A 24,762-nucleotide genomic window follows, 5' to 3' on the forward strand; every position below is an offset into this window, starting at 1 on the left:
TTTACAAAACAAATCACAAATACTGTCATATCACATTGTGACATAATACATTATTTACAAAATATTTATATTTATCACTATTTCCCTAGATTCTATTACTTACAGGGTTAATAAAGAAACATATATTACCATAGCACAATTTGTTTATAGCTTTCTAATTGTATTTTAACTTAATAAACAATCACTAGCAAGTGCATTTTATGCCTTTAAAAAATTATCCTGAGAAGAGATTTTCAGACTTCACAAGACTATGAAGGGGAAAATGACTTCAAAAAAGTTACAATTTTGAGTCACAATGGGTCAACCTTACCTAACAAAAGCAATGATAAGCATTAATGGACTCACAAAGTTAAGAAACAGATCCTAAACAGAGCAAAATCACTGAAGATATGCCGTTCTTTCCACTGGACTACCGCATACATGTTCTACCATAAGTAGTGAACCAAAAGTGCTGGTGATGATTATTAAAGTAAGGATATTTGACCGGGAAATCTCTAAAGGCCATTTCAACCTAACATTCTACAATTTTGTAAATCTCCATCCTAACCTCAAGTCCTGGACATAGTTATCCCATAACTAAATGGAGAAATATATATTCAGCTTTCTAGAGCAAGATCTCAAACTACCACCCACAGGTCCACTGACTGTTTTTGTCCTGCTCATGAGCTAAGAATGTTTTTTACTTTTTTTTTCTTTTTTCTTTTTTTTTTTTTTGAGACGGAATCTCACTGTCACCCAGGCTGGAGTGCAGCAGTGGCATGATCCCGGCTCACTGCAACCTCCACCTACCAGGTTCAAGTGATTCTCGTGCCTCAGCATCCTGAGTAGCTGGGATTACAGATGTGTGCCAGTATGCTCGGCTACTTTTTGTATTTTTAGTAGAGATAGTTTTTCACCATGTTGGCCAGGCTGGTCTCAAACTCCTGACTTTAGATGATCCACCCCGCCTCGGCCTGCCAAAGTGCTGGGATTACAGGCATGAGCCATCACACCCGGCCTGTTTTCTACATTTTTAAGTAGTTGAAAAAGTCAGAAGAAGACAAAGGTTTGTGACACATCCACATTATATGAAACTCAATATAAATCCCCATAAATTGCATTCTTTTGCAGCATAGCCACACCCATTCAGTTACCTATGTCTATAGTTGCTTTCCTGTCAGAGCTGAGTAGAGGCAACAGAGACCATTGAGTCTGCAAAGCCTAAAATATTAGCTATCTGGTACTTTACAGAAAAAGGTTGCCAGCCCTGCTCTGTAGGAAGAAAACTGAGTATCTGATCCACTGCTTCTCCATTCCTTTTAACGTCTGATTCTCCTACTAAATGTTCCTTCCCGGATTAACGAGAACTAAAATAACTTACTCTCCTCCCCACCTCTACTGGAGAGATTTTACTGTGTGTTCCACTTCACAAGTTGCATGTCAGGCAAATCATGCATATAATTCACACTTTAAATGAGTTAATTATTTAAGTGTTCAATCTTTTAGTCGGTCTATCAGCCAGCATTACAAGGAAGAGATATACTCCTCCCCCCATCATTCATTAGAAACGTTTCAGAGCCTCATTAGTCAGGAGCTTAAGCAGCCTTTATAGTAGGTTGATAAGATGCCAGACATTACTTTCCAAACTACATGAGTCTCACCTAAATGGAGGGAGTGAAATTTCTATCAACTCAGAAGAAATTAACTGTGACTCAGCCTCTCATTGCCTTTCTCTAGCTCTTCAGGAAAATCTAATTCCATCTCTGTGATTTATTTAAATTGCTGGAAAAAAAAAACAGTTAAGCGAATAAAGCACTTAGATGCATAAAATGATGTGTCAGTTGCATGCCACGGAGTGCTTTCTGTTCTATCACCAGGAAATAAAAGAATAAGGAAAAATGGGCAGTCTTTAAAAGGATTTTGCATCAGACACCGCACACTCCAACCCTTCCTGGTTCCTAAAAGCCTGGGGTGTTGTACTTTTTTTCTTTTTATGGCATTAAGATAGCAAACATATTCTCCTGCTTTGAATCCACTTTCCAAAACATGCTGTTGCTTTTGCACCAGCCGCACCTCTTGAATGACTCATGTTGCGAGGCACACGATATCCACAAGTCTTATCCGCCTATGGGTTTCCCTCCATTCTCACAATGCATGTGTTGTAAGAGTGTGGTGGGCAGTGACTTTAAGAAAAGTCCCCTGGGTCCTGAAGCTTTGGATGGTATTTATCATAATGCATTTTTATGGTGCCTCTTGCAGTTTTTCTGGTCACATCTGGTTGTTGTGCTCATTTAGGACTTACTGAAAAGAGCATTGTGCTCGGAAAAAGGAAAAATCACTTGAGAAGGGTAATGAGAAAGGGTTTTGTGCTTCCATTTTTTTTTTTTTTCATAAAATGCCAAGATCTGTCAGTTAAATAAAATGAGTGTCTTTTGAATGCTTGTAGTTTTTGCACTTACTCTTAATGTTGTAAATCCCAAGAGTTCGGCTGAAGTGCCCAGCGCCAGCGTGGCATCTGTTAGTGGAGGCGGAACAGATTAATTTGTAGCCTCCTGATAGCTGCTTTGAGTTCCAAGGGTTGAGAGTGTATGCCTATTGGGGAGAAATGTTTATTCTGGCAGCAGGCGGAAAGGACAGAGAATTTGGGCCAATATGAACAGAAAAACATAATGGAGCCCTGTGCTGCTGCTGAAATTAAAGTCTGCCCACCTCCTATGAAACGGTAGTGCTTGGCAATGAAGTACTGCCAATGGAAAATAATGAGCTCCCTCATTAAAAAGTAATAGTTTGTAAAGTAAAATTTCAAAGCATAATTAAGGAGCCTGTGAAAAGTGCTGGGAAAATGGTAGCCTAAATGTCAGCTTTGGGAGTTATACAAGTTTATATATGGCTAGCAATATTTGCTGGCAAGGTTTGAAGGCTCATCTAAAACTTCAAACTATTTTTTCTTTATAATTCTGTTTTCCTACTTTCTTTATCACCTATTGTTGATCATGTTCCTCTTGAATTTATGCACTAGTACATCTTAATTAAAAATTTAAGAAATATGTAGATTAAGTCATGTAAAAACTATAAAAATATGCTTATGTGAAAGCCAATCACTGCAAGCCTTAGGACAGAGTGATTTCATTTCTAACACAAAATTTTGATTACGTGGTCACTCAGTGGGATAGCATATTTGAAATCAGGATTGCTCCAGAAAATCTAGGGTGGTTGGCTACCATAATGAAAAGTTAAATATAATATTGTATATGCCTTTATTCTCAGATAGTATAGTAAGCCACAGTAGCTACTGTTTGTATGCTAATATGCAAGCATCCTTTTCTCCTTTTCTGTTGACAAATACTGCCTAATCCCCCATCCTCTGCCAAAAGAATGACCAAGGTTTAGTCATGGGAACACACCATCCCATTTTGGCTTCTATGATTGGTTTACTGGTGGGTAAGTGATCAACCAGGGCCCAACAGAGCACTTTCCTTGGATTGCAATACGAACATTGAAAGGAAAGGACTGGCTCCCTTTTCTTTGGAGATGGTAAGCTGGTATCCTGCAGGATGGGGTGGTTACCAGCTATCTTGCCTGCTAGTAGAAGAAAGCTCAAAAGCAATAGGGGGGATTGAGGTTAACACAAAATTAGAGGAAGTGCTGAGCAGTGGAGAGAAAGCAATCTGAAGACACCATTTGTGTCCTGGATCTGGTCATACCTGGTGCCATTTACTCTTCTTTTCTACAAGGTCATGGATCAATAGAGGCTAGTGTTTTTCTTAGGCTAGTCTGAGCCAAGTTTCTGTCCCATGTAACTTAAAAAGAGCTGACCAGCTATCTTGCCTGCTAGTACAAGAAAGCTCAAAAGCAATAGGGGGGATTGAGGCTAACACAAAATGAGAGGAATAGCTGAGCAGTGGAGAGAAAGCAATCCGAAGATACCATTTGTGTCCTTTATCTGGTCATACCTGGTGCCATTTACTCTTCTTTTCTACAAGGTGGTAGATCAATAGAGGCTAATGTTTTTCTTAGGCTAGTTCAAGTCACGTTTCTGTCTCATATAACTTAAAAAGATCTGACAATCTGTCAATAGGCAAGACAGTTTCTCATAAAAACTGCAAGGTCTACCTACAATGAGAAAGTTATTGAAACTGTATTTAATCAATTCTATAGCAACTGTATATCAAGGGATAATATAATTTTCTTTTTCCTAGTTAAAATAAAGAGGATATTGAGCAGGAAGAAAGGTATGATTAATGATATCTATCTTCAGAATAGAAACACCATAGAATAATGTTAGGTGTACAGACTACCCCAGAGAGTCTACAGAATTCATATAAAATAAGGAGTTTAGAACTATAAGCCAGACAATAGCTAGCATATTTAGCTGGGTTTTTGGAATTTAGGGCTTTTGTGATTTCCCAATATTTACTATTTCAGCACCCCATATACATTTCTTCCCATTGATTTTTTAAAAATCCTTTAACATTTTCCAGTCAGCATCATATATGTAAAAACTGAGGATACATATGTAAAAGCAAAGCAGTATCTAGGGCTGGGTAACTAAAATTCAGAGAAAGAAAACTTTTTAAATAATGATTTTAAGGTTGTTGTTCAATCTTAAAACTTGGTGTATATATACGTGCTGACAGCACAGGCACTTCCTCAGCAGCATAGACCATAACTGAGCCTAGTTAGCAAGACAAATTAGTCAAAAAAACGAAGCTGCCAGATGGTGTACATTGTCAATAACGCCCATCTGTGAATTATGAAGCTGATTTGCGGGTGCATTTCGTGCTTCTTTTCTTGGACAGCAAAGTAGCTGGTAACATCTTTGTAGAGGTGCCTGGGTATGCTAGTGACTTCATAGGTAACTTTAATTTCTTCCCAGCCTGAGATTTTGAAGAAAAGTTACTTCTTCTGGCCCAAAGGATCTTGTACTGCAGTAAAGGAGCAAAATGTGGCATCATTTCTTGGGCGTTATAGAGAATTGCTCTCCTCTTTCAAAAACCAGGAAAATCATAAAATAAGAAGGACTTTAGAGAATTAAACTGGAACCTGGACAAGGAGATTGATATGCTGAGTCACCCAAAGGGACCAATCTTCTAGAGAAAAAAGAAGTTTGGGTCCAGCCAGAAAGCAAAGAGAAAGGAGAGGCACAGGGCTCTCAGCTTTGGCAGAGCCCAACTTGGGCAGTGTGCAAAAAAGAGGGAGCCTTCCACCCTTAACAGATTTCAAGCATTCTTAGTTCCACCAGTAAGGTTATGCCTAAGGTGGAAATGGCATGTGGAGGTTATAGGCAACAGATTTTGAATCTCCAGGTAGGTATGTAGATGTTTCAGGCTACCTTATTCTGACACCTTTAGGTAGCTTGATTGTGCTGATGCCTCTTACTCTGATTCCAAACTCAACAAGCATACTTTTGACTCCAAACCTGGTCAATCCATACTGTAGAATTTTCTAATGATTTGAATGTCATGTATTTTTACATACATGATAGCAATTTCAAAATTAACCAGTAAAGTACACAGGAATTATTATTGTCTTTTCATGTATTAAGTTAAACCTTACGAATTGATAATATTTAACTATTTTTTTAATCTACAAAACAGTACGTTCATTGCTTGGCTGGCTTAAGAAAATGAATAAATAACACAGGCTTCAAGGATTTTTGTCCATATGTCACTCAGTTTTTGTTGCAAGCTAATAAACTGGTATTCCACTGTCTACCTCAGAATCACTTGCCTTTTAGTTAGAATAATACAATAAAACTTCCACAGAATCAGGGAAAGTCAGAGATAGAAGAAACCAGATAGCAAATGTCCATTTCTCTGGTTTTACAAAAGAGTAAACTGAAGGCTAGGCTAGTTAAGCAGTTCATTGAAAGATGCAGAGTTTGTTGGAGTCAGAAGGAGGACTGGGGAACTTTGCTCTGGAAGAGCGGTCTTGCCACTGTATTGATCAAATACACTACGTATCCAGAAACAGCTAAGAGGAGGGGTGGGAGGCAGGGGACAAAAAAAGACTGTAAGGGAAACTAAGTCCTGTTCCAGCTCTCCCTTCAAGTTTTAACAGTTTATACTTCTGTTATTATAAGCACTATAAAAGGCACTGTACTATTAAAAATATATATGATAGTAGTTACAATGTTAAATATATTTACTGTTAAAAATTTTCAAAATGTGGCTGGGCACAGTGGCTCACACCTGTAATCCCAGCACTTTGGGAGGCTGAAGTGGGTGGATCACTTGAGGTCAGGAGTTCAAGACCAGCCTGGCAACATGGTGAAACCCAGTCTCTACTAAACATACAAAAATCAGCCAGGCGTGGTGGAGGGCGCCTGCAATCCCAGCTACTCAGGAGGCTGAGGCAGGAGAATCACTTGAACCCAGGAGGCAGAGTATGCAGTGATCCGAGATCGCACCACTGCACTCCAGCCTGGGGGACAGAGGGAGATTCCATGTCAAAAAAAAAAAAAATTGCAAAATGCACAAATGTATGCAAAACAGTGAATATTATCTCTATAATTCATTCAAAAAATCAATATTGACATTTGACAAATTTATTTTCAGAATTTTTTTTTTTTTTTTGAGACAGTGTCTCACTCTGTCACCAGGCTGGAGTGTAGTGGGGCTATCCCAGCTCACTGCAACCTCTGCCTCCCAGGTCCAAGTGATTCTCCTGCCTCAGCCTCCCAAGTAGCTTGGATTACAGGTGTGCACCACCACGCCCAGCTAATTTTTGTATTTTTAGTACAGACGGGGGTTTCACCATGTTGGCCAGGATGGTCTCGATCTTTTGACCTTGTGATCCACTCGCCTCGGCCTCCCAAAATGCTGGGATTACAGGCATGAGCCACCGTTTCTAGGTGTACATTTCTGTTTTTTTTCTCTCCCCAGTAGCTTAACAATGTTCTTCAAAGAGGAGACAGAATCCAGGGGGATGAAAAACACAGAAGAAAGCCATTCTCTGCTTTTACTAATCATGTGACCTTGGATCATTAATTAACATCTCTTCCACTCATGAGGTCAAAATAGATTCTACTTCTTCACAAAGTTAGTGAGGATTTAATGGCATTAATATTTAAAAATGCTTAGAATAGTGCCTGGAATATAAGTGCTACATAAATGTTTATAAAATAAATAGGTGCTCAATAAATATTTATGGAATAAATGAATATATATGTATGTACATAATTATAAACTATAATTATATAGACTTTAGATTCTGTTGGTTCATTGAATAATACATTGTTAGCATTTTCCTATGTTAATCAGATAAATCAGGCCAGCCACAGCAGCTCACATCTGTAATCCCAGCACTTTGGGAGGCTGAGGTGGGAGGATTGCCTAGAGTTTGAGACAAGCCTGGTCAACATAGCAAAGCCCTGTCTCTACTAAGAAATTAAAAAATTAGCTAGATATGGTGGTACATACCTGTAGTCCTAGCTACTCCAAAAGCTGAAGTTGGAGAATCACCTGAGCCCAGGAATTTGAGGCTGTCGTGAGCTATGACCATGCTACTGTACTCCAGCCTCAGGGACAGAATGAGATCCTGCCTCAAAAAAAAAAAAAAAAAAAAAAAAAAAAAAGGAGAAGAGAAGAAGAAAAACTCCTATTTCATCAATTGTTCATTTTCTACTGAATGATTCCTACCAATGTCCATACTGCTAATATCTGCATGGCTAACGTCCTAAGTCTTTGATCATGTTACCTCCTCAATGAGCCCTACCCTAGCCCTCTGCAGTCGACAACCCTAATCCTTATTACTTTGCTCTGTTTTTTTATTTTCTTCCATAGCACTTATCACCTTCTAATATAATGCATTGCATCATTATTTGTGATATTTATATTTACATTCATACTTCCTGCTAGACTGTAATCTCTGTAACAGCAAGAAAATTATTTTTTTATTGATGTACCCAAGCCTCCTAGATTACCTGTTACAGAGTAGATGCTCAGAAAATATTTGCTAAAGGGAAAAGGTTTCCTCCTATTTTTCACTATTATAAATAATTCTGTGATGACTATTTCTGTAAGTAAAGTTCTCTTACAGCACCTATTTATTTCTTTTATACCTCTTGAAGTGAAATTGTTGGGTCAAATGATGTGAACATCCTTAAATATCCTACTATTTATTGCCGAATAGTTTTCCAGTTCTCCCTTCTCCAATCCGATTCACAAATTGTGGGGAGGAGAGACGATGTAGCCACCAGCCTTCTCTGTGTTTCCGCCGCCCCGGCCAACATTGAGACAACTCCTTCCCCCAGGAATAAGAACTTGCCAATTTGATTGATCCAAGTCCTGGACATTGATAGGGCAAAACATATTAGTGAATGAGGTGAATGTGCATGAAAGCATGATGCATCCATGCGCATTCCCTCTCAAGTAGTTTTCTATATTTGAAAACAACCCATAACTGCAAACGCACACCCCTTGAAGCAGCTAATTATCTCCTTATTTTTCCCTTTGATTCAACCTATTTTTTTCCTATGCATAGGTTCTAGGTCTATATTCTGAAAATGTAATTAAAAATGTGAACCTGAATGCACAGAGCTCATCAAATATTTGAATACGCTTCTCGTGTGACATAGATTTTAAATACTCTGTTATCTTAAATTCTGTTATCGGAATATAGCTTCATTTGTTTCTATTCCTTTAAAATTTTGCTATTTAGAATTATAATGCAATATTCTAGCAAATGTCTGAGCAGAGTATGGCTATCACCCTCCTCTAGATAGCATTCTTGTGTTAATGCCCATTAACTTTATTGGCTGCCACAACACCCTGTTGGTATATTAAATTTCCTGCTGAATACATCTCCCATTTGGCTATTTGTGCTGACACCTAATCTTCGGTTCTCTATACTGGTGTCCTTCTTTTTTGAATTTAGGTTCAAGGTCTTATATAATGCTAGTGACCATGGAAAAGAGTCTATTATATACCCCATAACAACCATTTGTTCATCTCTAGATAGTTTTGCTATCTCAATTGTAATTTCATGTTTATAGGAAGAATTGTTCAGAAAGAAAATGAGATATGGTATATTTTATGTGAGGTACATGCCATACACAATCAGCAAGGGATTTTTCAGCATTTTCTGTAGCAAAATTCTAAGCCAATTCTAAAGGATGCTGACTGTGGAAAACTGACACAGGAAATAAGTCAGCAAAAGAATTTAAAACACAAAGGACAATGGGAGTATTGAGCACAAAAATGGCAAATAAGGTGGCTTATAAATTTGGGGAAATTAAGCTGTCATCTTCAGCACACATCAGTTAGATTTTAATTTTGCACCTGTTTTGCAGACAGAAGTTTTGTGTCTAATTCTCATGTAAACATTTTAAGCAATCAGGATATATATCTACATTGCTTTCATGGGGTACTGCTGGGAGAATTACTTTAATTACATTTAATCCTATTTAGGACTTATTGAGAGGTATTCTAACACAATAGGAGAGTGGAAGTGGATAAAGTTCAGGTCAGGAATTTACTAAGTTTTTATGGATTTCTTGGGTTCTGTCCTCCATTATGTGATATAACCATTTTATAGATAAAATACTAATGTAGCAAACCCAAGAAAATAGGAGAAAGACACTATTAGTCACCTACTCTTGAATAAACGTGCCTTCTTTGAAAGCTAGACTTGGTGAAGAATTTGTGAAATGACAAAGATTTTTTTTTTAAACTTTTTTTTTTTTTTTTTTTCTTTTTTAGAGACAGGATCTCTCTCTCTCTCTCTCTCTCTCTGTTGCCCAGGCTGGAGTGCAGTGGCTCAAATATGGCTCACTGGAGTCTCAACCTCCTGGGCTCAAGTGATCCTGGCACCCCAGCCTCCCAGGCAGCTGGGACTACAAGCACATGCCACACATACAACTAATTTTTTAATTTTTTGTAGAGAGGGGATTTTGCTATATTGCTTAGGCTGGTCTCAAACTTCTAGACTCAAGTGATCCTCCCATCTCAGCCTCCAAAAGCCATGAGATTACAGGTGTGAGCCACCATGCCTAGCGGTCTCTCTCCTTTCTTGCAATGCCATCACATTAGGAACCAGCTATCTTACAAGCTAGCTATTTAAAAACTTAGCATGAACCATGGATTTTCATTATAGAATACCTGTGCATTTATCTTATGGGACTTGGAGAAGCTTTCGATAATTCCTGAAACTCAAAGTACCTATGTGTTTGCATGTTGTACCTGAAAAGGGACATTATTGAAAGTGATTTGTGGTTGCCAAGTTTCTCAGGTACCATGCAAAGATTCTGCCAGAAGTAGCCTTATACTCCAAAGATTACTCTACTCACAATAGCATAGTCATTAAAAATGAAATCTGTGATCACATTCTCTCTCTTCCACTCCCTGGAAGCGTAAACTAACACCTTTGACCCTCCACTTTCTCATCTGTATAATGAGGATATAACTACTGCTGTGGTTTGAATGTGCCCCCTAAAGTTCATGTGTTCTAACTTAATCCTCAATGCCACAGTATTGAGAAGTGAACTTTTAAGAGGTGATTAGTCCATAAGGCTCTGCAATAATAAATGGATTAATGCCATTATAATGGGAGTGGGTTAGTTATCTTGGGAGTGGGCTCATGATAAAAGCATAAGTTCGGCCCCTTTCCTCTCTCTGTCTTGCATGCTCACTTGCTCTTTCACCTTCTGCTATGGAATGATGCAGCACAAAGACCCTTTCCAGATGCCAGCACCATGCTTTTGGACTTCCCAGTCTTCAGAAACATGAGCCAAATAAATTCGTGTTCATTATAAATTATGTAGTTTCAGCTATTCTATTATGGCAGCACAAAATGGGCTAAGACAACTACCAATAATAGACGTTTGCTTTAAGAATGAAATCATATACTTGCTTGTACATGAAGGCACTCAAGAAGTGCAGTGATGATTACATGCGTTATCTACTGCTATGTAACAGTTACATCAAAACTTAATAGCTTCAAACAACAATAATCTTTTATTAGTTCACAATTCCTATGTGTCAGGAGCTTGGGAGCAGTTTAGCTGGGTGGTTCTGGCTCACAGTTTCTCACAAGACTATAAACAAAATGTTGGCCAGGGTTTCGGTCATCTAAGTCATGACTAGGGCTAGAAAATCCACTTCCAAAATGGCTCATTCATAGGACTTTTGGCAGAAGGCCTTAGTTCCCTGATCCTCGGACCTATCCAGAGGACTGTTTTATTGTCCTCATGGCATGACGCCTGGTTTCCCTAAAGGAAATAATCTAAGAGAGAAAGGCTGTAGCTGTAATACTTTTTATGACCTAGCCTTAGAAATTACACATAATCATCTTTTATTGGTTACACACATCATCCCTATTCAATATGGGAGAGGACTACATGCTTATGTAAAGACCACTGGCAAAGACCATTGGAAACCATCTAGCAGACTAGCTAACATGATGATGATAACTGTGATGATGATGAGGAGGAGGAGGATGAAGGCACAGACCACAGGAGATCAACAGCTTACCTGGAGTTCAGAGAAAATATGTGATGTTACCTTTGCATTAGTGTATAGAAGAAAGAAGCTGGATACGCAATGTGAAACTTTAATAATTCTAAAGAACACCAAGAAAGTTTCTGAATGAACTGTTCTCTGGAAGAGCAATATAGCTTAGCAGTTCCCATGTTCCTAAAACATAATATATTCTAAACTCATTCAACAAATATTTGATATGTGTTGTGAATTACTGTATTTGCTTGGGATGCATCAGTGAATAAATATCCCTGTCCCAATGGAGCTTGCATTATAGTGGAGCAAGAGGCAATAAAAAAGAATAAGTTGCATGGTATGCTAATGATACATTAAAAAAATAGAAGATGCACAGTGTAAAGAGGATCTAGAAATGTTGGCGTGGCATATGGGGTTGGTTAAAGGACTAAATATTTGTTGAATGGATGAATGAACAAATTATAGGCCTGCCTTTGGAGTCTCTGGGAGACAGAACTTCAAAAGTTACATGTTCACCACCACCAACAACAAAACAGCTTAAAACATGAATTGAAAGCAGTAGCTTAGAAAGCCTAGAACACATTGGCTCAAAGAGGTTCTGGGCCTCAGAACACCAGTGAGAGTAGCTGTTAGACTGGACACATTAGGAGCCACACACAAAAACCACAGTACTGGACACTGCATGTGAATAGTGACTAGGATTATCCAGGACAACAGGATTACTGTGAATAATGCTCAGCCAAGGGAAAATGTGGTAGACTCAGATTCGGAAGAGTCTACCTCCCTGAACGCCTGTGATTTCTAGACCATACAGTAAGCCTCCATGACAGTATTACCATCTCCATTCCATAGAAGAGTAAACAAGTATTCAGAAGCCAAATGATTTACTAAGCATCTGACTCGTTACAAAGACATTGTTCTTTCCATATGGCATATCTCTTCCTCCAAGATCTTCTTGAACATGTGATGGGAGAAAAATAGCATTGGTAAAATATCTAAATGTACAAAGGCATGATTTGTGATTTTTACATGTGGGACTCAAGAAGGGGCCACAAACTTAAATTTTGTAAGTGTTGTATGGTATGTAGTGTTTGTGCAGATCTCCTCTTCACATCTTGAAACAAGATTTCTTATGCTTCACAAGGTACAATGCGAAATATGACTCAGAACCGTTGTTCTCTCCTGAGGGGTCTGTATATATAATGAAAATGACAAGAAGCAACAGAACACAGAGATTACACTGTAGACATGGAACTTCAATATTTTCCTTCCTGTATTAGTGGGAAGGTGGGGATTATACTCTTCAGGACACCCTGCGCTCAACATGGCAGCGGTAGCTATGAATTTGGATCAAATGTTTTTCACTTCATCAGCTCTCTTGAGAAGTAAGAAGAATAAAACTTATCCTGAATTCCTTATTGCAAAATTTTATGTGAGATTACACTCATGACTATTACTTAGTAAAGGCAGAGTAGAAAATTTACCGTACTTATTTTTGACACACAAATAGCTTGACTGCTAAAATAACATGCCAGTGAGAAAGAGAGAGGGAGAAACCAAATATACATTTCCAAAGAAAGCTAGTGGTAGTTAGACCAATTTTTCTACTTGCAAAAGTTATAGACCTCTCTTTGTAACAATAGAAAAGAGAGAGAAACAGATAAAACAGCTAAAGAAATCATGCTCAAAATGAATGGCTTAGAGTATCTGTCACAACACAAAGAGACAGCTCTCATTTCCTAGAATAGTTTGGAGACTTCCTGCGTGGTCCAGTAGAGGAGTGCCTAGCCTAGTGTTGAACATGAACACATATGTCCTTGCTACCCGATATTAAGTAAGTGCATATGACATACTAAATGTATAGGAATGGCTTAAAAGTAAAAGAAGCCAGTTTTGGCTTGCCAAATAAACACAATTTCAACCTCATCTTGCTCTTTGTCAAAAAACGATGTATTCCTATACATAAATCATAAGCCCACTAAGCACAGCCTCATAATTTGACACCAATCTTTTCTCTTGAGAGTCATTACTCAGGTTATCATCTTTGAAAGAGAATGGTGACATTTTTGCTTAAAAAAGAACTCATTTTAATTTTAATTTCTACGCACCGTGCATTTTAAATAAGGCAATGCAAGCTGTGGAACGCTTGCATCTGCCCCTAGCAAGCCCAGGAAGCCAGTCCAGGGAAAGGAAGGGGAAGAAGGAAAACACCTGTCAAGGCCCTGAGAGCCCAAGGGGCACAAGGCAGGCAGAGAGGCCTTCGCTGATCAACACTTTTTGACAGATGTCGCATCACTGTTGCCATCTCTCTTTTGCCAAGTTTTAGCTCTTATCATATTCAAGAATTTAATTCTCAACTTTGAGAGGAAAAAAAGAACAGAGTCAATGTTTATTCCCCATACTCTTAGCTCTGGTTTGCCAAGCTGATTTCTGAATATGTAAATACTTTTCTCATGGAGACGCAAAAGACCGTCTTCTTGGTCTCGTTAAAGAGAGAAATTAAGCCAGAATGTTCTCAGGGTAGGCTGGCAGGGAAGCCAGGGAGGTATATTTCCACTCATGTAGCTGTTTAAGTTAATTTAGACAGAAATCCTGATAAAATCACTAGGTGTACTTTGTGATTGCTGCTCTAGAAATACGGCTATACCTAGTTGGGGGAGAGGAGTGAATAAAGGGCTTTAAGGAAAAAACTGACTATTCCACTGTTGACAACATTTCTGTCTCAAGGTAACTCACCAGCGAGGCAGCCTGCCAGCATAATACGTGACTCCTGAGCAGCATGGGAATTGCTTAGCCATACCGAGATGATGATGGTAAGACACTCAGCAGTCATTAGGCCTTTGAGGCATTCTAATCTGGCAGTGCTGGAAATTTGTGACATTAGATGCTAAATAGTTGAGACCACATCACACTCGGGAAAGAGAAAAATATATTATTATAATACAGGGTAAAATACATGATTACTGCTTTGCAAATTTCCTGAAATAAGGCATACTTGTGTAGTACATGTGGAAAAGTGCTAAGGATTGTTAAGCCGCTTTCTACAGAGCCCTTCCAAATAAGGCTGGAATTTCTGGTACATCTTTTTGCCCTCTAGGCTGCATTTCAAACAAAATAAAAAGCCCCAAAAGAAACTGACTGAGCAGCAAAGAAACATATAATCAGAATATTAGAGGGCCAGGGTCAACATTCCCCTACCACCTCCGTGACCTCTTTCCGAAGTCCCAATTCTTTAGTAAGGGTCACTGGCACCCAAATAAGTAAAACCTGTTAGCAATAACTGAGAGATAATCCAAGTGTTTTCCCTTTGATTGAGGGATACTATTGTGCTTGCAAATATGCTGAGGGCTACTTCTGTTGGAGATGAGTGGGAAAAGCAAGCACAAGCTAACTAGGTCAGGGGATTGAGCCAAATACCTTATCTTACCACTGTTCCTCAAGGAGGTTTACTGAACATCCCACTAATTCATTCATTCACCTATTTGTTCATTCAACAAGCATTTATTGAACATATACTATGTTGTTGACATCATTTTAGAGTGCTAGACATCCGAAGATAAGATAAAATCCCTGCCTATAAGGAATTTACTATCCTGTGGAGATCTGCTTGAGCTGTTAAGATTCTGCAAGTTATACAGATTAAGACTAAGAGAGGCCAGGCACAGTGGTTCACACCTGTAACCCAGCACTTTGGGAGAACGAGGCGGGCGGATCACCTGAGGTCTGGAGTTCTAGACCAGTCTGACCAACATGGAGAAACCCCATCTCTACGAAAAATACAAAATTAGCCAGGTGTGGAGGTGCTTGCCTGTAATCCCAGCTACTCAGGAGGCTGAGGCGGGAGGATTGCTTGAACCCAGGAGGCAGAGGTTGTGGTGAGCCGAGATTGTGCCATTGCAATCCAGCCTGGGCAACAAGAGCAAAACTCCATCTCAAAAAAAAAAGACTAAGAGAAATTAAACTACTGAAAGGGGCTGGGCGCGGTGGCTCACGCCTGTAATCCCAGTACTTTGGAAGGCCGAGGCGGGTGGATCACAAGGTCAGGAGATCGAGACTATCCTGGCTAACATGGTGAAACCCCGTCTTCACTAAAAATACAAAAAAATAGCCGGGCGTGGTGGTGGGCACCTGTAGTCCCAGCTACTCAGGAGGCTGAGGCAGGAGAATGGCGTGAACCCGGGAGGCAGAGCTTGCAGTGAGCCGAGATCAGGCCACTGCACTCCAACCTGGGTGGCAAAGTGAGATTCCATCTAATAAATAAATAAATAAACAAACTACTGAAAGAGTTTCTGGACAGAATCATGGATATTGATACAAAGGAACATTTTATTGGGTTTACTGAAAGTTATAATATATGGATGTGTAAAGTTTTCAATTCCTTATAAAATATTTATGTTGTAAAGGGCAAATTCATGTAAAGAAAAGGCTTTTTAATAAGCCTTTTATTCTTGAACGGGTGGAGGAGTATTTTGCTTCTGTACTAAGGGAGTGCTGCAGTAATACCTAAAGGTGTCATTCAAACAGAACCCTTAGATGAGTGCACTGCTTTGATGCCTAGTACAGAGAAGAAACAGCACGTAATTGGGAATGTCAGTATTCATGTTCTAGTCTTAACTCTGCCATGAACTCATTATGTGACTATTACCAGAATCTTAACCACTTTGGAGGCATCAGCCTTCTTAACTACAAACAGGAGGGATAGAATATATGATTAGATTTAGCTATAAGTTCTGTGATTCTCTGACTCTTGTGTTCTCGAATCAACCAGGAATGAGAATACTCAAGAAGTAATGAAATCCAGTTAGGCTGCTATGGTTCCCCGCTTAAGTCCTCTGTTCTTACCTCTCTGAGAGCATCTCATTACCATTGAGCCTCCAAAATTAACAAATCCAATCTGTTTGCTGCTATGATTGTTCTCCTTTTCTCTGACCTCTGTAGCACTTGGTTCTAGTAATCGACGGCTCCTTCTTAAAGTTAGTTCTTTCCTTGGCAAGTATGGCACTCTCCTGCTTCTTTTCCATCTCAACCTATTCTTACAGACTCAGCTTCAACCGTACTAAACATCAGCGTTGTGAGCGCTTAGCCAGGGCTTTTCGTTACATGGGGTGCATACATATACCTTGTTTCAATAATCCCCTTACAGCTTTCTTCCCATTGCCTTCCCGTTGTCTTTCTAGATTTCATTCCTACTCACGACTTGAAATTTCACTTCTGTGTGTATCCTGCTTGTTTGCTTGAAAATCCAATCAGGTATCGCCAATTGCCTAGAAAATAGTTTCACTTCTGTGCTCTCGTAACCTCAAACTCAACATACCTCTCATCAACTATTTGTCTCCTCAAAGTAGTTCTCTTTTCCTTTTTCAATCAACAGTAATACGGTCCACCACCTTTTTTTTTTTGACAGAGTCTCGCCCAGGCTGGAGTGCAGTGGCCGGATCTTGGCTCACTGCAAGCTCCGCCTCCCGGGTTCCCGCCATCCTCCTGCCTCAGCCTCCCGAGTAGCTGGGACTACAGGCGCCGCCACCTCGCCCGGCTTTTTTGTGTTTTTAGTAGAGACGGGGTTTCACCGTGTTAGCCAGGATGGTCTCCATCTCCTGACCTCGTGATCTACCCACTTCGACCTCCCAAAGTGCTGGGATTACAGGCTTGAACCACCGCACCCGGCCAGGTCCCCCACCTTTTATCCAAAACTCTCAACTGGATGTAATTTGAAATTAGATGTTTTCAAATATTAGAAGAGTAACATGTTATATATACCATATGTTTTTAACACTCCCAAGAGAATCTCAGTCAGCATCCAAACTTGTCCCTTTGATTGAGTTACTGTCATACTGACAAATATAATATGCTAAGGAGTTGAGACACAGAAATAGACAAATATAGGTCAGGAGGTTGAACCAAATATCTTTTCATAAATATGTTAATATTTGGAGAGAAAAACATATGGTTATTTACACAGTAAATATTCTCAGTCAGTTTGAGTAAGATTTTGCTACCAAAAGACTTCAGGTCAGATCACTGCATGTGTTATCTAAAAAACCAAACAAACAAAAAAACCAACCAAACAAACAAAAGACTTTCAGAATTGTTTGGATCTAAGGATTGTGAATTAATACTAATGATAAAAATAACAATATTAAAATAACAATTATTTATTGGAATTTAATAATCATTCAAGTACCATGTTAGACATTTTATGCAATAAGAATAATAATAGAGACATATTACTATGAAAGACTGTTATTTTCCTCATTTTGAATACAGGAAAACTGTAAATTGCTACCATTATTTATAAATTATCCAGGCTGGAAATGCAGAGTCATTTTTGGTTCCTCTCTCTTTCTGTCCTCCATATCTAATTAGTCTTCAAATCCTGTTAATTCTTCCTTTCTATCAATCTCTCCTTTTGGAGTCCCACTGCTATCATGTGACCTAACTCAGCTCCTATGAACCTCTCTCAGACTCTTAATACTGTACAGCCAAAACCAGTAGCCTACCTCCTCCTATTCAAACTTTCCCAAACTATTACTCTTCTTAAAGTAGTATATTTATTATGTATTAATTCATCTTTTCACAAATACTCAATATCTACTCTATGTGGCATTCCTCTTTTGAAAAAGCTTCAATGGGTTATTATTGCCTTTTGGATTAAGCCCACACTCCTTGGATTAATATTTGAGGCTCCAAATAATATCTACACTTTCAAGTTTATCTCTTCCTGTTCACTTAGTTGAACTCTGGACGCTAGCCACTGCACCATTCATACATTACGTTGCACGTGCTTCGGTGCTTCAGCTGAAACCACTCCACCCTCCTATTATATCCTCTTCTCTTCTCTTCGTTTGGTGATACCTTGCCCATTTCTGTGGATTTAGCTATGCACTCCTACTTCCTTTTGCCATCTTTGACCTCTCCTCTCCAGTTTATAATTATGACTCCATCCTTTCTGACTCCATTCACTATTCATTTGTCTTATAATTATATACTGCCTTCTAGTGCTATTTAACTTTTCACATTTGTGAAATGTGAAAACATGTCTTACCTTTGCAAGTGAATTGAAGATTCATTGAAGATAGAGATAATTTTATATTTCTCTGTACTCCTCTCATAGCTGAATATAACTCATAAAACTGAAAGTTGTAACATATTTTATGTTTCAACCACTTGTGACAGGAGGAATGAGAGAGAACCAATGTCTTCCTAACTGTATACCTATTTAAACATTTTTCCCTCTTTGTCAGTGTCCTAGATCATGATAATAATAGGAAAACAATATATTAGAGTTATCTCTAGAAACAATATAGAGGGCAAACAGTGCATTGATATAGTTTGGATGTTTGTCCCCTCCAAGTCTCATGTAGAAATGTGATTGTCAGTGTTGGAGGGGGGCCTAGTGGGTGACATTTAGGTCATGAGAACACATCCCTCATGAATGATTTGGTGCCCTTTCTACAGTAATGGGTAAATTCTTGCTCTGTATTTACAAATCCAATGGTTAAAAGGAGCCTGGCACCTCCTCTCTCTCTTACTTCCTTTCTCATCATGTGACACCTGCTCCTGTTTGCCTTCTCTCATGACTGAAAGCTTCCTGAGGCCTCACCAGAAGCAGATGCTGGTGCCATACTTCTTGTACAGCCTGCAGAACCATGAGCCAAATAAACCTCTTTTGTTTGTAAATTATCCAGCCTCAGGTATTCCTTTATAGCAACATGAAATGGAATAACACACATACAACCAAAATTACCTTTGAAAACCTCTTAGAAAAGTGTTATAGTAGAGACCACCAGCTGTCAATAAGTCCAACACACCTAGTTTCTCCTCTAATCCTAGAAAAAAATGTTTTTCCAACTTAGCACCTGATTATATAGTTAAGAGCCATGCTATATAAATAATATGTGTATGTAAATGATAGAATCATAGAGCGGCAGGATGCTCACAGTAACAAAGATGTACAGTGAGGGAACATCAGCTAAAAATCTCTCATCTGTTACTCAAAGAAAGATTGTTCTTGGCATAGCTGATTCAGGTGAGCACTTAAAAGGACTGGCGGTCTCCCTGAAGGAAGAAATTAAGAGATTCAGAGTGAGAGGCTTATGCATGAGGCCATGTGACAAGGACTTGCGAGTGGCCATGTGACAAGGACTTGCGAGTGGCCATGTGACAAGGACTTGCGAGTGGCTTCTAGTTGTCGAGAGAGGTTCCTAGTATGAACACTGAACCTCAGTCATGTACCTGCAAAGAAATTCATTTTGCCAAAAGTTTGAGCGAGCTTGAAAAGAGATCTTTTTCCAGGAAAGCTTCTAGATAGGGGCATACCCAATTTGCACCTTGATTTTAGCCTTCTGAGATCCTGAGCAGAGAACCCAACTAAAATATTCTGAACTGTTGACTCATGGGAACTGTAAGGTAATAAATTTGTGTTCTTTTAAGTTGATAAGTTTTATAATTTGTGATGCAGCAATGGAAAATCTAATACATCATCTGCTTTCTATACATCAGGTGTATACTAAACACTTTATATCTATGATCTTTTTAAAATTGTTTAAATTGACATATAATAATTGTATGTATTTATGGGGTACATAGGAATGTTTCAACATGTACAATGTATAGTGATGAGATCAGAGTAATTAGCATAGCCATCATCTCAAACATTTATCATTTCTTTATGTTGGGAATATTCAATATTCTCTCTTCTAGCTATTTAAAAATATATATTATTGTTAACTATAGTCATCCCATGGTGCTATGAAACACTAGAACTTGGGCCTTCAGGATCTTTTAATTATCCTTATTGTAGAGCTGAGAGACATGAAGTTTAAAGAGGTTACACGATTTGCCCACATTTGCATAACTAGGAAGTAACAGAGACAAACGTGTATACCCAGACTTACTAACAAAGTCCATTTTCTTAACCACCTCTGATGGGGAAGTTGACCATTCTACTCTAGCCTTACTGCCTCAGTTAATGTTCTGAATATCAAACTCTCTTTGTGCTTTCATCAACCTCTGTTTGAATTTTTACTCCTTTCTGCTGAGAACTTTCTTCCTTTGTTGATATTCAAAAGAACCTGTTAAATTAATGTATTTCATTAAACATTTATGAAACATGCACTATAGGAAAGCAGGGAATGAAGAGCTAGGGGAACTCAAAGATTCATAAAACAGCTTCTGACCCTCAAAGTTCTTACATACTGGTGGGAAAACAAACTCATACACAAATATCACAAATGAGTAAGTCTGGCCTGAAGATTCCGAAAGAAAACATTCTGTGAACTCACCTGACAAAGGGACTTCTGTAGAGAAGGTGCAAAGACCAATTTATACAACTATTTTCGATGAGACTATATTAATGGGAGTTTCCGAGTTCCACAAGATTAAAAACTAAAGAAACCCTCAATAAAAAAAAATAAAAAGAATAAAAAGAAAAAAAAAGGAGAAAAAGAAACCCTCAACTAATTGTAATGTCTACTTCTAAAATTGATGATGAGACTAGCAATCGCTTCATTTATTGTCTGCTTACTATGGGCTAAGCAATGTGCTAAGTAACTAAAGGTATTACCTCTTTTAGATCTCACAAAATGCCTGTGATATAAGTATCATCATTGTTCTTTTCATTGCTGTTATTCTAATTTTACTGCTGAGGAAACTAAGATATAAAGAGGTTAAGTAACTTGCCTAACATCACACAGCTAGAAAGTGGCATAGAATTCAAACTCAGGCAGACTGACTCTGGCACATATACCATTAACCAGTATATCTTCTACAACATGATCATTTTATTAAAGAGGAAGGATAATGAGAGAATAAAAGCCACATGAAGAATGGGGTAGGTGAAGGGAGATACACAGAGATAACTGCTGCAGTTGATCACAGAATTTAGTTGTGTTTCTCAGCACACAAGGCAAAATGGAAAATAATATAATTAATATAGGCCAAGTAATCTGAAAACATTCACTGAAAGCTAAGAGAAATTAATAATCACAAGCCTACACGGGGTAGGGTTGGAGGGGAAGGCAGAAGGGAGGCTTTGAATGACATGGCATACAACACCTTACATAGGATATTTTTAATGTGCTAAAATCAACTCTTACTTAAACCAAGAATAAACTAGTAAAATGAATTTTTGTAAAGACACGTGGAAATGAATTTACATTGTCCATTTATGTACCTTTTTTACTTAACTGAATGCAAAAGGGAGGGGCTAGTTAGCAGTGGTTTTCAAATTGCAGATTCCAAATCATTAATGGGTCATGAAATCAATTAAGTGGGGGTCAAGGTCAGTTAAGTGGAATAGTCTTCAAAAAAATTATACATATATATGTACATGTATATGTGTGTGTGTGTGTATGTGTAATACATAACAAGTTTAAGGATAAATATTGTGTAATAAAACTTTCTGTATGTCTATGGGCTTACATTGGTATGTCATCTTATAAATATGATTCAAATTCCCTAAAAAGTCTGAAAGCCACTGCCTTAGCTTTGACTATTCATCTTGCCTATCACTTATCTCAGCTGGGCTCTTGTCAAAAGCTACATTAAGAATAATATCAGATTGAAGTCATTAAAGAGTGCTTGTAATGTATTTTGATTTGTTGATTAAAAGGAGACCTTCATGCTTTAGATTTCAGGCAGAGTGGAAAGGAAGTTGTTTTGTAATTAAGGAGGGTTTTATTTGCACAGAAAGGGGAAGTATCTCATTTCTGCAAAAGGGAATCACAAGAAAGTGTGCAGGATGAAAAAAAAAAAAAAGCATTTCTCTCTCTCTCTCTCTCTCTCTTTTTTCTTTGAGACTGGGTCTCATGCTTCGTTGCCTACCAGGCTAGTCTCAAAACTCCCGAATTCAAGCGATCCTCCTGCCTCAATCCAAGTAGCTCAGATTAAAGGCATGAGCTCATGTCTGCCTTCAAAAACATTTATCATAAAGCGTGAGATCTATTTGATCTCTTCAAATGCATGAGTGCCTCCCTCACTCTTCTCTTAGGGTGTCCTGGTCACATAGTTGTCCTGGTGTAATTATTAATAGCTTGCTTTTCTACTCTCAAAAATGTCTTAGTTGGATGATAAATTACATGGTCCCCTTTTCATAGCAAGGAGCAAATGTCCCTGCCCTGGAAAGATATATTTGTAGGGAACGGCTATACCAAAAATATTCTGTTCTTTTATTTAAATTATAACTTCCCTGTGCTTTTCTTTTTCCTGGCAAATCTTCTAAGATATACTTGTCAGAGGAGATTCCTTGCTTTCCTACTTAGCAGGATCAATAAGGACCATAGCACCATTTCTCAAACTGAAGCTCAAGGACTTGGGGATTCTCAGATGACTCTCTGCTAACTGAGCTCCCAGTGAGAACGTGAGTAATTGTATGTTTCATATTGAAGCTATTCTGAATTTTTAAAGATGTAATATAGGTATATTCTGTATCACCTGGAGGGTCACTCTGAGATTCTAGTGCTTAAGAAGGTGTTTCTGTTATTATCAAGTTAACCCCAAGCAGTACTATTTTAATATTTGTGAAATAACTTGGAAACACCAAAGCTGTTTTTAATATATAAATTCTGTATTTATGGAAAGTTGGAGAGAAAACAGCCTCATAAGACACTACCAAAAAATCAAGGTTTTTTGGTAATTCAAACAGAGAAAATTGGTGGAAGAATTGAAAAATCATGTGATATACAATAGCTAAGACACACTGAACACTAAAATCCTACAGCTTAGTAGTAAGTACAGTGCTTTGATTTCATGAGACAATATAGTTTGAACAGAACAGCATCATCTGAGGTATTAAATTAATGCTCTTTATTTTAATTTTAGTTTCCAATTGTTAACAATGTTTTAGAGCTTTGTGGATTTTTAAATTGTATAAAACTATACGTATATTTTTTACACTGTTACATTTGTTCGTTTAAAATAAATATTTTAATAAAACACTGGGGTCTTAGAGAATGTTTTCGCTCCTTTATTATACATGGTACTTACATGACCAAACTTTGAGATGCAGAAGAGTGAAAAACACCAAGCTTGGAAACAGACTGGTCTGCTGTGAAAGAGAAACAGAAACAACCGCGCTTTCTGTCACGTTGGCTTAATAGAAATGCCAGTTTAGCAAAATGAATGTATTGCCAAGAATGTGAACATAGCTAGTGGTATTCTTCAACGAGGTTCTTTCACCTGTTTCTCCCTTGTAATTCCCATCACCTTCTCATGCTTTATTTACTCCTGTATTTATCACTCCTCTCAGATCTATTTTGGTTCTCCGCTATTTTTTTTCTTTCTCCCTTGACTTTTGTGTACAGTTTTAATCCTTTGCCTCAGCTGCAGTTACAGGTCAGAGGACTTTTACAAAGAGAAGAGACACAAGAAATAAAACACCAGTCATGTAAATGCCTGGAATATAGTAATGGCTCAAAATATATTCACTTTTCTTAGAGATAACCTATTTTTACTTTAAAAATTAGACAGCCAAAGTTTAGAAAGTTTTAGGCCTATTTAATGTCACAAATTCAGTTAAAGGCAGAAGTAGTTCCAGAACACACTAATTTTTCACATTAAAAAAATACTCTGGAGTAACTGACAAGATTATGAAGATTCAGATTTTTCTCTCGTTTCTGTGCTACCTCAACAATCTATTTTTTGACTGTCCTTGATGGGAAGTACAACTTCTTTTTCTATTTTAAGATATTCTCATTTGCTGTTCTGCCCTTGGATATTCCTCATAGGTTGGAAGCATCCTCCAGAAGACAATTATGGATTTATCCATTGACATTCCAACCTTATTATTGTAGCCTATTTCATTTTGAAATTTTCCCACACTGTATGCATGCTTCAGCATGTTCGTAATGTAGTGGATTCTCTATTTAATTTACATCTCTCAGTTCAATGCACAAGGTTTTGAAAGTGGTTTGACTATTTCTTCAATTCACTGTGGAAAAACTAAGCATTGCAGCCTACAATACAGATACATTGTTACCAGATAGAAGTATGAGAACAAAAAGATAGCATTTTCAAATTTCTCGTTCACTGCAAAAATACCACCAGGTGCCCTAGCAGAATTAGCAAATTACTTAAAGGGTATCCTAAGCAATGAGCTGGAGTTGAGACACTTTAACCATTGTGATAATTAGGTTTCCTCAATAGGATTACTCAAATTTCTATGAAAAAAGTAAAAGAGAATGTAACTTGTGTGTGTGTGTGTGAAAGAGACAGAGAGAGAGAGAGAGAGAGAGAGAGAGAGAGATCCAGCTTCCAAAGAAGACAGCTTAGTATAATATAAGGGCTCAGACTTCATCATGTAGTTAAGTGGGAGTCACTGACATATTTTAATCAC

General features: G+C 38.1%; 1 protein-coding gene across 2 annotated transcripts in view; it reads right to left on the reverse strand.

The window, feature by feature from the left end:
• Positions 1-24,762, reverse strand: part of NSUN3 (NOP2/Sun RNA methyltransferase 3) — a 219,852-nt gene that overhangs the window by 119,973 nt on the left and 75,117 nt on the right. The window contains exon 5 of one of the 2 annotated variants that reach the window (XM_033211559.1): positions 23,415-23,475. In XM_033211559.1, the coding sequence (XP_033067450.1) occupies positions 23,415-23,475 (61 nt within the window). Of the gene's footprint in view, positions 1-23,314; positions 23,476-24,762 lie in introns of those variants that run through there. The other variant, XM_033211558.1, reaches the window with a different exon arrangement.

The sequence above is a fragment of the Trachypithecus francoisi genome, unplaced genomic scaffold, assembly GCF_009764315.1.
Source record: "Trachypithecus francoisi isolate TF-2019V2 unplaced genomic scaffold, Tfra_2.0 Lachesis_group0, whole genome shotgun sequence".
Taxonomy (NCBI): Eukaryota; Metazoa; Chordata; class Mammalia; order Primates; family Cercopithecidae; genus Trachypithecus; species Trachypithecus francoisi.